This window comes from Procambarus clarkii, chromosome 28, assembly GCF_040958095.1.
Source record: "Procambarus clarkii isolate CNS0578487 chromosome 28, FALCON_Pclarkii_2.0, whole genome shotgun sequence".
Classification (NCBI taxonomy): Eukaryota; Metazoa; Arthropoda; class Malacostraca; order Decapoda; family Cambaridae; genus Procambarus; species Procambarus clarkii.
In genome coordinates this window covers 9741633-9755390 of record NC_091177.1, presented here as the reverse complement: position 1 = coordinate 9755390, position 13758 = coordinate 9741633, and the positions used below count along the sequence as shown (strand labels likewise).

The 13758-nt window shown below is 36.1% G+C and overlaps 1 protein-coding gene across 1 annotated transcript in view; it reads right to left on the bottom strand.

Annotated features, from left to right (window-relative positions):
* Positions 1-13758, bottom strand: part of LOC123755078 (dynein axonemal heavy chain 3-like) — a 116017-nt gene that overhangs the window by 56732 nt on the left and 45527 nt on the right. Inside the window, 7 exon segments of the mRNA XM_069332650.1 lie at positions 3-123; positions 722-818; positions 2971-3121; positions 4688-4840; positions 6911-7033; positions 8059-8219; positions 8988-9135. Of these exon segments, the coding sequence (XP_069188751.1) occupies positions 3-123; positions 722-818; positions 2971-3121; positions 4688-4840; positions 6911-7033; positions 8059-8219; positions 8988-9135 (954 nt within the window).

Sequence of the window (13758 nt, the reverse complement as noted above, 5' to 3'; positions counted from 1 at the left end):
ACCTTAGCATCTGTGGGAATCACACGCCTGTCTCTATCAATGGTGTCATACCAGAGGATCCAGCGTTGTGTCTCCTGCTCATAGAGGTAGTCATACACTGAGCCACTCTCTGGCGGCAGCATCCTGCAAAACACATTAGTGGCTAACACTCCTCAGTACAAGTATCCTGTAACACACATACACTTGTGGCTAACACACTCAGGGGAAGCATTCTGCAACACACACACTAGTAAATAACACATTTAAACTAATGACCCCACAAAGTTATACTAGTGGCTAACACATTCATACTAGTGGCCAGCCTACTCATACTAGTGGTTAACATATATCAGATAATATATTTCACATCCTTGAAACTGATCTTGTAATCAGTCCATAATTAGATTACATAATGGCTAAGAGTATGTACTACTCTAGCAATATTCTAGTATGCCCTTTTATGGAAAACAATATTAATTTAATAAAAACAAAACAAAAAATCTATTTGTTGAACTAATGCTTTTATCACCCAACTAAAATTATCCTAACACTAAACCAATGTAAAGAGTAATAATAATAATAATCAATTGCAATTATTATGTGATAGTTTCTGAATATTTAGCTTAATTTATTGTAACACTGAAAAGTACTAGTCAAATACTCTTCACAAGTTATGAGTAAGAATTAATGTATCTTGCAATATAACTATGGTATTGATGCAATGGAGGAGTAGAGGACTCACCCCTTAGTAAGCCTGAAGCTCTCAGGCCGGGGCGCTGAATCCACCTTTCCCAGCAGCAACTTGCGGAAGAACTGGTCAAACAGCCGGCGGCTTGTGCCTGCATTCAGTTTGGTGATGAGGGAAGAGAAAAGATCCACCGTCATTCAGGTCAGCAACATAAATACCAACTATCAATATCAACTATTATATAATCCCATCCTGGACATTTACTATGTTCAATAAAATTGACATTTATACATACATTCTGCTTTCTGTATCTTTGCTTCCATTTGTAATTATAATGTCTATGTGAGCATAATTATGTTTGAGAAATAAAAAATACCTCTTTCTGCATGAACCCCAGTGACTTCCTGAATGCTATTTTGCAGAGATAGCTGTCAACTATTAGGTCAAATCAACTAATGGCATTATGTTAGCCTATCATGAATCAGAGCCAGAACTTAGGTGCCTCAAAGAGGTGCAGAGAGCCATTGACACTTTGCCACCCCACCCCAATCAGAAAGTAAGCGAACCAATATAGACCACAGCTGGATTCAAAGAGACTGAAGGCTTGAAAAACAATTTCTTGGTCTACATTACAGTTTTCCACACACACATTCAACAGCACCTACCATCATGTCACATTTATCCACCAGTCACATATTTATATTATAGTCCATGACAATTTGGTTTATATAACTTATTAAACAGATCTGTGTTGCAAAGTTCTGTTTGCCACTTCTATCATTTCACTAGTGTAAATCCTTGTCAATATATTCACTGTATGTCTGTCTTTCCAATGCGCCGATAAAATATTGCAGTTTTTTCTGAGCTGACAATCACCTACTTAAATACCTGTACTGAACACTGCTACTGGCATTTCTTTCCTATGTGGCTTTAATGTGCCAAAGACTCTAGTCTTATGTTCAAGCAGTTAGCAAGGGTCTGGTATAACAATTGTCAGTATACAAAGTGTGCCCCTTGTTCAGCAATGGTTCTATGAGTGTCTTTGCCACACTGCCTGAAAATCCAAAATCCATGAGGATCATGAATGGGCATGTTGGTACTGGAATACAGCGTCCTTTCTGTCACTATTTTGGTTCCATAATCATGAAGCACAAAGAATTTCAGTCCAAATATGTACTGTTTCAATGTGATAAACTGCTTGAAAGCAAAACGTCCCTTGAAAAAAGCTAGCAATTCATCAATCACTAAATTCTGGCCTGGTACAAACAAATCCCTGAACTTTTCCCTCAGATCACTGAACACTTTCCTCACTTTCCACAGTCTATCATTTGGAACTACAATATCATTATTTTCAAAGTGAAGTACCTTAAAAGTAGCAGAAACCTGTTACAAGACATGTATTTCCCAAAAACTAGAGTTGGAACAATGCTGTCTTTGTTCCAATAATCCTGATGAAATATATTTCCTGAGTGTTGCATCATCATACACATTGCAAGAAATCCATACATTTCAGATACAGTTGTGTCTTTTCAAGATAGCAAACATGAAGTTGGTAATAAGCCATTTGTAATTAGTTTCACTGTATACCAACTGGTTTCCTCAATGAGATGTTTTATGAACGACTCCTCAAAATAAGCCATACAATACTGACTTTCACTCATATTGTCACCAATATGCATATCATCAAATGTAGCTATTTCTGGTACAAAAGCCTCACAATTTTTCCACACTAGTACTCCTTGCTGCTTGTAGTAGTGCCAACACTATGGATTTACATTATGATAAAACTCTGTTGGCCAGGAGATGAAGCTCTTCCACATTACACAGCATGACAATGAACAGTTGAAATGTAGGCTACTCTTTCCTCATTGTCCCCCCTCCCCTCCATGTCTGATCAGACACCATTGCTTTGCAGAGCAAGCTGCTGAGAAAGTCTTTTACAGGATATGGCACAAAGTTTTACTCTTTAACTACCTATACCCTATTAATCATCCAGGTTAATAAGCATTTTGCCCGAAACATTTTGCGTAATAGTGGCTTTATTATTATGTGTAACTCCTGTCCCTACAATTGTACATTACTCTTATGTTATTATACATACATTTTTGTGAATAAAGATTATTATTATTAATTAATTAATTAATTATTATTATTATTATTATTATTATTATTATTATGAAACATGACAATAAAGAATGTAAGAAGCATGACCAATATATAAAATACTTAAATAAAAAATAATATACACCCTGTTACAGTATAAATAAAAATTGTTTATAGGAAGATAACAAGTAATTTCTCACCAGTGATGGTGGAGCCGATTGTCCAAGGAAGGATAAATGTGATGAGGTACTGCAGGAGGGTTGTTAACTTGTCATCTGAGATCTTCGGACCCAAAGGCTTGCCAGCCTCCCGTACCTCATCCAGGAGGGAGTCCAACATCCGAGAGAAGGACTGGTGGAGTGAAGTTCATGTTAGTGTTCGAGAGAGAGTGTACAAGGATTAAATATCTTATCAAACTCACACTTCTCTAGAAAGATTTATTTCTGTTTAGATAACCATTTGATTTCTTTGTTTTAACTATTGTTTTATCCATTCTAGTATTCTGCCATTTATTCTATGTGCCTGTACTTTTCTTGCTAGCCTTTCATAAAAGACTGGCAAGGAAATTACAAGCATACAGAATATTTTAAATGGAAAATTACTAGAATAAAACAATGGTTAAAACAAAGAAAGCAAAGGGTTGTCCTAAACGAAAATGAATCTGACTGGAGAAATGTGGTGAGTGGAGGTACAGCAAGGTTTAATTTTTGAGGCCATCTCTCTTAGTCATATCCATCAATGACATAGAAGAGAATATTACAAACCACATCATCAGATTTGCAGATGACATTATGTTTATTATCTATATAAATGATTTACTAGAGGGCAAACAGTTACATGAATATGTTTGCAGGTGATGCAAAATTGGTAGGAAGAGTTAGGGAATTAGATGACTGTATTACCCTCCAAAATGACCCAGACCAAATAAGCAAGTGGAGTCACATATAACAGATGACATACAACATAAATAAATATCACACAATGGAATGTGGCATAGGTGAAAACAGGTCATACTTAACCTAAAAATTGTGTAACAAGATATTAAAACCTCTGATAAGGAAACAGATCTAGGAGTAATTCTGGATAGTAAGCTATCTCCAGAGGACCATAAAAAGAGCACAGTGACAGGAGCCTATGTTCCTATAAGTGTGTGGTGCCCATATCTCATGAAGCACAGACACAAATTGGAAAGGATGCAAAGGCATGCTACCTGGAACTTAAGAAAATGAGCTATGAGAAGAGGCTGGAGACATTAAACGTGTCAAGACTAGATGATATGAGGAAAAGAGATGATATGATCACATCATAACAAAATAGTAACACATCAACAAAACAGACACAGAGGAATTTTTTTTTAAACCAGCATCTTCAAGAACAAGAGGTCATAGATTCAAGATAAGAAAATAAAGGTGTTAAAGAAAAATGAGAAAGTTCTCTTTTGCAAACAAAATGGTAGCTCTCTCTGGAACATGTTTAGTAAAAAGCAGTGGATACTAAAACCATTCAGTAGTTTCAAAGTGTTATATAACACAGAGTACAGGGAAGACAAGACACCATGAGTGTAGCTCTCATCCTATAACGACACTCGGGTAAAAAGTTAGGTAATTACTTTTACTATTACACAGGGCAGTAATGAGCTAGTAATTTCTGAAGTTTCCCTCAGGATAGCTGAAACTCGTGGGATGAATTTCATCTGGTAAAGCGAATGATTAGAGGCCTTGGGGACGAAACATCCTCAACCTATTCTCAAACTTTAAGTGGGTGAGATGCCGAGCTTGCTCGAACGCTGAAGCTTCGACGACTAATCTGAGTATCTAGTGGGCCATTTTTGGTAAGCAGAAAAAAAGTGTGTAGTAAATTGATAAGTTAGCAATTTACTACACACTGATAAAAGAAAATGAAGGATCATAATTTCACCTGGAAAAGATGCAGCTCTGAGGTGTGGATCATAAACTTGCACTTCTTCATAACAAAATCAAAGATTGGAGGCATGAGCCATTCTATCACATCATTTACCATCTGCTTCACGTCCCCTTTGATTGCCACCGGAAGGCTAGACATATACGAATCCTGCACAGGTGTATGAAAATAATAATTACCAAGTACAGTATATATTTAGCTGGGAATTATGCCTTTTGTGTTTGTTTTATCTAACTAGATACAAGTTAAAATTTTGGTTGTACAATATACGTACCCTCATTGTTTGCTAAATTTAGTTTATATAATTCTAATAATATTATGAGTTATACAAAATTCCTAAGTATGCAAAACAATTCTCAAAATAATGCCTGTCTATATCTACAAGTTACCAGGAACACTGAAAATACTCTCACTAAGAGTCATAAACAGCCACATTATTTTGTAATTGAACAATGAACATCAAGTATTCAAAGATATCTATGGACTAAGAAATTTATTTATTTTTCTTAAAATTCTGACTGAATTCTTTATGGAAAATCAGATCTTCATTTCATATTACTGATATAATTTTATTGATACTGATGTACTCCCGATATAATATAATATATTATAAACTCTCAGAAACATTCCATGTACAGTACTAGTGTTAAATAGAAGGCACACAAGAATAATATTCATAAATTACCTGATAAAACATTTTGAAGTTATTACTTGATAAAGTAAACACAAATCACTTATTGGTGTGAAAGAACAGAATAAGCTTTATTTTGGAGGACAAAGAAACACTTCTCAGCAAACATTATACCTAGTCACATCTTACTGTATAATAGCAAGGCTTCTCATATATAATTTTAAAGTTGCATAAAATAAATACCATAATACCTATCAGTTATATGTTTGTAAAAAAAATTATTACACCTGTTCTTAGTTGATAATGAAGCAAATCTTAGATTCTTTAGTTTAACAATGATTTCTACTCAGGGTGAACTAACAGTGTTAATTAAAACAAAGAAACATTAAAGTATCCCACCTAGCAAACAGTATTCAAGAACATTAGAGGAATTTACAGATTAAACAATGAAACTCTTGACCATTATATTTAATAAGCAAGAACAATTCATATATGTTAAAAGAATGCAATTATCACACTGATATCTAAAGAATGAAAGGTAGGGATTTGTAAGAATGATAAACACCCAGCAAAGCAAACGCTTATTCACTATCACAGCCTTGGTCAGTCAAAAGTGATAGATTTACCTGAATTTACCTGAGGGTCATTAACACTAGTGACCTCAAGTGAGGACAGGAAGCCGGTGACTTGTCAAAGGTACCTCCCCACTTGTTATGATCTTTTCCATTTGGATTTTAAAATTTAACAGAGTTTTGGCATTTACAGCTTCAGTGGATAAGGTGGCCCCATGGGTTTATAACACCTGTAAGTGAAAAAAGCATCTCCTGTTCACAGTTCTACATTGTGGCTTATTGAGCTTGATACCATTGCTTCTTGTTTGTGTTACATCTGACCTTTTGAAGAAATTGACCGGATCAACATCCTCCAAACTATTTAGTATTTTAAAAATTTCAATGAGATCCACCCTGTCATGCCTAGTATGCAGTGTTGTTAGCTCATTGGCCCTCAACTGTGCCTGATACGAGAGTTGACTTAATTTCATCCTCATAGTTTCGTACCTAGTGCTTTAAACTTGTACTGCATTTGGTGCTACCCAAACCCCCAATATATGTACCTAAGAAATACAACTTTATCATTGTAATCATTGTTATCATCGTATATCATGGTTGTTATACTGATATATTTTACATATTTTGAGCCATATTTTAGAATGCATATTTTACTGCATTACACCACGAAATAATCTTCAAATTATGCTACAATGTACCTGTTGATAATCCTCAAACTTTACAAAAATGTACCTATTAATCTTTGTCAAATTTTCTTACAATGTACCTGTTAAATGAAAATTTCAATTTTGTTAGAAATTACCTACTTAAAATTATCTGTTATATTAAGGACCTGCCAAAAAATATATATATAATATATATAATATAATATAATATAATATAATATAATATAATATAATATAATATAATATATATATATATATATATATATATATATATATATATATATATATATATATATATTATACATAACTCCTGATCATGATACCTCACCACATACCTCTTGCTGGTATGCCTCACCTTGAGAGGTCGCCAGCCTAGCTGTTGGCTCTCCATGTAGATCATGCCGCAACGAGATACGGTTGCTGGGGATGCCTGCTCCAGGTCACACGTCTCAAAGATAAGGCTCATCTTGTTAGGCATCTAGAATGAATGAAACAGGTAAAGTGTGGTATGTTTACTCACATTATTACTGTCACATGCTAAAATCATGGTGTGTGTGTGGTACATGATCTAAATGTACTGGCAAGGTCAGACCTCGCCTACTGGGCTATGGAACTTTAGCTTTTGATCGACTCTTTAACTGTCAGCTATCTCTTTAGCTGTTTGTTGCCTATTTATGAACAGCTGTGTTTGACAGCATATTCCAATGATTTTAATACATTCACCCTAGAGGGACATCCTCTACTGCCTCTACTAACAACTATTTTCTTAGGTGGAACCTTACCACTGACTTTCTTGGGACCCATGGCGAGATATATAATAACAACTTTTATGCACAAATGGCAAAAAATCCGACAAAAATCTGTAAATCCTTGAGAATAATTCAGGCGGGATAGTCACTGGGCGCGAGGCACTGGTAAACTGAAGCGCGATTGCCGTGCTACCACACGCTAGTCAGCCCATACACGTATCAACACCCTCGTCTTCCGAGGCAACCCTCGCCTTCCGAGGCAAATTTTCCGAGCAAATCCTGCTCGTATTCCGAAAAACTCATATACAGGGACACTCGTATTCCGAGGTATCACTGTATACAGTAAACCCAAATTTTTGAGAATTGGAGACAAAATTACAACAGACGTTCAAGCTCTGGAAAATGATAAATGATGGTTATTCTTAGAATTCAGTCTCTAAGATGATTAGATTTACAATTACTAAAATTTAAAGTCATCAAAAGTTATTGTTTCACCATGAAAGTGGCTCAATATAAATATTAAATGAACCATTTCTAGTCCTTTTATACAACCTACAGGGCTCATTGCTGGCATCCTTTACCTTATTCCTTAATAGCTATACAACTAATTATCACTAACATCAACTAGCTATTCAAAGGAAGGAGAGAAACAACGTATCTCTGACATACAACATAAGGCAAGTCATCAAGTCCTCACTGAGGTCCTCATCTATAAGCTAAGCACAGTTTTATTCTGTCATCCACTGCAACTCACCTGAATGATCTCTCCAGACATAAGACAAAGTTTCTTATTATCATCAAGGACAGTGTTGAGGTTTTCTACCCAAACAGCATCAACTGGCCCATCCAACACCAGCCATCTTCGCTCCTCAGATGTTGACACTGCCATCTCCCGGAAGGTTTTGGCCAGCACTCCTGTTGAATACAGACTAATTATCCTCACCAGGATATGCCCAAACACACCAAACCATCCATCCACTCATGCTGATTTTAGTGAAATGAGTTTTGTCACTTAACAGTCTAGTTCTTTTAATCTCAAAATCCCTATACTGTATAAACAAGACAAAGCCCCTGATGACCAATGCAACTTGTTATATTCAGTTGTACCTGAATATACTTCTGAATATGTACTTCAGTTGTAGGTGTATATTCAGTTTATATAAATAAATAAATAAATAAATAAAGTTGTAAACCAAGTAAAACTTTTATCACCTCTATTGTATTTTGTATGTAAACTTGAATTTTACGATGTTTTATTAATACTTCATCATCCTTGTTTCCCACAACACTGGCAGCTTCTTGTGCCAATTTACACATATACTACCTAACTTAGCACAAAACACTTACCACGGTATCACTACTACTTGTAAATCCATATTGAATGGGCCACTAAAATTCCCCTTCTTTCGCTTACCCTCATAGCCACTCCACACTTAAACTTTTTCTCTGCCCAATGATTGTGCATATTTCCTATCACCCAATGTGCCTGTTCACCTAGCAGTAAATTGGGGTGAATTCACCTCCCAGTTCCTGGGCTCTTTATGTGAATCTAACCATATCCACAAACAATCATAAGATGGGTATGGGGTACATAATAAATAAATTTAATTAAAGAGTCTTGACAACTAATCAACTACATATCAAATTCATTCCTTCAAGCTATTACAAGATGTACAGCATTACCATCAGACCACTCATGAGAAAAAGGGTCATAGGCACCATAGAGTTGGCCCAGTGTAAGAGCTTTAGGGTTGATAATCTTGTACTGTACACCACGCTCCTCACCCATCTTCCTCTCTCGCCCTACTTTGTCCAAAGCTGTCGCCAGACCCTGTTTTGAAATGCAGAACATGAGCCAAATTTCATGTTAGAAGTGGTGCCTGAAATTATTGTGAGTTCTTATGAAAGGGGACATGAATTATTAATATAATGTACGCTATAACTGAAATTAAAAATAATGTTGCAGTTATTTTTAAGCCTTTTATAAGGATAAAATCACAGACTATAATGTGTACTTTTTTACTAATAAATCGTTATCAGTAAAACACCTGTACTCTATATATATATATTTAAGAAAAGGGATAAAAATGTAAAAAAGAAATGCTGTGTTCACTTTCAACTCACAATAAAATGAAGCGCCACATTTATAATTCATCACCACAACCACTGCTCAAGATTAAGATAACTTTATGTTATTGTGAAAAGAAGATGTGTGTTCCCTTTGTCTTAAAATTTTGTAATAAGTACAATGACCAATTTCAAAATTATCAAGCAGAATGTTATTAGAGGTGGACTCTTACAAACAGTAATGAGTTACAATACAAGTACTGTAATATATGAAAATAGATACATTTAAAAAAAAAATCATTTAGCGGTTTTTGTAATACATGTAAGGGATTCAATTCAGTTTACAAAACAGGCAAATACAGTAAAGAACTAGACATTTTTTCTTTGAGCTAGTGGTTTTCATTATGCATGTCAAAATCAAATAAAAAGACCATCACTTTGAAAATGTTGATCATAAATTTCCTCCACATTCTTGGTGCATTACCACCATGCAGATGACCAAAACACTATACACATGCAGGCACTTGCTTCCATGCACAGAATTATGGTCCATTTACATTCTACGTCATCCTTGCTGGTCGCATGCGGACCCTCAACAGCATCATGCATACGCTACTTTGTGACTACCTCCGATATCAAAACGTTAAAAAAAAAAAATTGTGAACATTAAACACAGTATTGAAAACTTTGTATAAAGGATGAATGAGAATGAACACAGGGTGAGTGTGGATGAATACAAAATCCAAAGGATGTGTAGGTGACTCCAAAGGATAAATGTGGGTGAATCCAAAGGATGAAGGTGGGTAAATCTAAAAAATGAGTGTGGGTGAATCCAAAGGATAAGTGTGGGTGAATCTAAAGGAAGAGTGAGAGCAAAAAAGAGCATGAGCTTGGGCAAACCCAAAGGATGAATGAGAGTACAGTAAACAAGAAAGGTGCAGTTGACTCAACCAGTTACAGACTCCAATGTTTTTAAAGAAGAGGGAAGAGAAAAGACAATCTCAAGAAAAAACACAGTATTTATGTAAACTAAAACCTATAAACAAAAGATTGTGTGCATGTATTGCAAGATTTCTGTTTGAGTTTTTTTTCCAAACATACATGATTAAATTCAATCTTTCCAAAGTATTCCAAAAACCAAGACACACTATTAATGTGCCATGCCTGTATTACCATCATCAAGAAGCAAAATAACTTTCTCCAGAGCCAATGCTGGAGCAATGAGGTATACACATCAGTGCTCCAGAATATCTCAAATAACTAAATCTAATCTAAGTTCTTGAATTCATCATCACATCAGATAGATGTGAGCCAAGTGAAGGACCAGAATCATTTAATAAATTAGTGAGGGAACCAAGGATCACCAAGGAAATAATAGGAAAACAGAGTCATCCATCAGAAGAGTGGCTGTATGAAAATGTTGGTCCCTCACATGCAGCTGATGCATGCCAGTAAATAAATTCTTGGTACTGCATTTAGTAAAGAATGGGGAACAAGCCTCTTCTTCTTCTTCTTCTGCTAAACTCTAATAATTTTGTTTTTAAAGCCACATGGATAGCAAAATACTAAAAAAATTGTTCGTGACTTTTGTTAGACCAAAGCTGGAATATGCAGCGGTTGTATGGTACCCATATCTTATGAAGCACATCAACAAACTGGATAAAGTCCAAAGACATGCAATTAATGGCTCCCAGAACTGAAGGACAATAGCTGTGAGGAGAGGTTAGAGGCATTAAATATGCCAAAACTAGAAGATAGAATAAAAAGAGGCAATGTGATCACTACGTACAAAATAGTAATGAGAATCGATAAAATTGATAGGGAAGAATTCCCAAGACATGGAACTTCAAGAACAAGAGGTCATAGATTTAAACTAACTAAACAAAGCTGTCGAAGAAATATAAGAAAATACACTTTAGTAAACAGAATGGTAGGCAGTTGGAACAAGTTAGGTGAGGTGGTGGAAGCCAAAACCATCAGTAATTTCAAAATGTTATAAGACAGAGTACCGGGAAGACGGGACACCACTAGCGTAGCTCTCATCCTGTAACTACACTTAGGTAATTACACTTCGTTAATTACAAGGAGTCAATCAGTACTTTGCAAATTAACATGCAATTGATCTGAAACTTCATTATCCACTATTAAGTTATCATACAGTATTCTGAAAATGGCATCTTCATAATTATAACTAATTTTGTTATTGTATTTCTTGATACACATAATAGTAGCATCCAAGATTTTTAACATATGACAAATTGTCTTCATTGTTCTTGCTAAAGCAGTAGCAGTTTGAGTTACATTATTTTCAGGATCCAACCAAACAGTCACATTTACCTATATGGGCAAGATCAGATGTGTCGGGGAAAAAAAGTCCGTACTTAAAAGTATCAAGGTCCCCCGTGGCCAACTACTAACCTTCCCCATGATGCAACCCACAACAGTTGCCTAACTTCTGGGTATCTATTTACTGCTTGATTAGCAGATGCATCAGGTGAAAGGAAACATGACTATGGAATAACCATCTCTGTCTTGCCATGGACTGAAGCAGAGACCCTCAGTTGTGAGCCAATGACAGACCACTGTGCTACAAGATAAAAAAATCACCAGGGAAAAATTGAGGACCTTTGATAAGCTGCCAGCTTCCTGTACCACTGAGGCCAGTAGATGGATTGTGACCCTCTGGTAAATTAAGGTAATATTGTAGTTACCACACTTTGTTCATGTATTCACACACTCAATGCCACACTTTGTTTTAAAGTATTCCTTCTATTTTAAAGTATTTGTATTAAAGTAAAGATGACCTTCTGCTGGGTCATCTTCATAACCCAGCAGAAGGGAGAATAATAATTATTCATTAATTATATTATTACAATAACCATTCAAATTAATTAATAATTATTATTCTTTATTCTGCTGGGGCATGAAGGAAGCCGGCTTCGAATTAAAGGGGGCTGTGACGATCTCTGTCTGGAACCCATAGGTGCAGGGCTCGGACGTTCACCTCCTGGGGCTTATGCATCCCAAGCTCTGCTTCAGGAGGCTGGGGTCATTCTTGCCCTTACTGAGGTGGTTCTTCTCCTGCCCTGACCACAGTAGTCTCCGGGTTAAGAGTCCCTGTGCCTTCTTTTACCAACTTCGAGGTAATCTCCGGAGCTGGAGCCCCTAGGGCAGTTCGTTGTTGCCTTCAACCTAGTTCTGACAGTTCCTGTGACAGTGCTGGAACCAATTGTATCGGCGTTTGCCTTTCCATTGGAGACTTTCTATACTGTGGAGAGGAAGAGGGGACCTGCTGCATGGGTGACAGCTTCTTCCCTGTATCAGCCTACCCTGGCTTTGCACCCTGGAGAGGCCACTCCTGATTGATAACCAGAGCACATTTCCATAGAGCGCAACTCTCCAGAGTCAAACTTAATCTGTGTAAATACTTTATGCAAATAAAGAGACCTACTCTATGGAACTCACTCCCTAATGAATTGAAAAGCTGTCCAACCTTTGCCTTATTCAAAAACAAAACAAAAAAAATACCTATTTCATCTTCATAGTTTCCTACCTAGTGCTTTAAACTCACACTGTATCTAGTGCTACCCAATCCCCCAATATATGTACCTAAGCCTTATAACTTTGCCACTCAAATCATTGATATCATCTGATATCATGGTTGTTATATTGAACACATATTGTGTGCTACCCAATCCCCAAAAATATATGTACCTAAGCCATACAACTTTCCCTTTGTGATCATTGCTTTCACCTTATATGTGCTATCAATATGCTTTAATGTGCCTACTAATCTTTGTCAAATTATTAATCAAGCTATTAATGCTACCAATTAAAGTTATCAATGTGCTTTAATAAACCTACTAATCTTTATCAAATTTTCTTAAATATACTTATTAACATTTTATAAATTTTGCTAGAATTTACCTACTTAATATTATCTGTTAGATTAACACTTTCGCGCTTTGGGCAAGTGAGCGCCAGACCACCCCAAGGTGGGCCGGGCCTTCCACGGGAACACGTGGTTTTCAATTTTGGTTTTCACTCTTTTTAAATTTTGTCACTTCAATTCTCGTCCTATATTTTTCATTTTGGTATCAATGTGTTTGCAATGGAATTCCCTACAGGAATATATATATGCATATAAAGAACACAAACAAGGCATACCACCCACACGAAATCGAGAAATTGGCAGCGTGTTACCCGTGAGCGCCCAAGAGCAAAAAATGTGTATACTCTTTTCACTTTGGTCACCTTAATTCTCGTCCTAGGTCTTTCATTTTGGTATCAATGTGTTCACAATAAAATTCCATACAGGAGTATATGCATATAATGTTAAAAACCGCGGCGCACCCCACCTGCAACCAAGCCAAAAGCAGGCCGAATT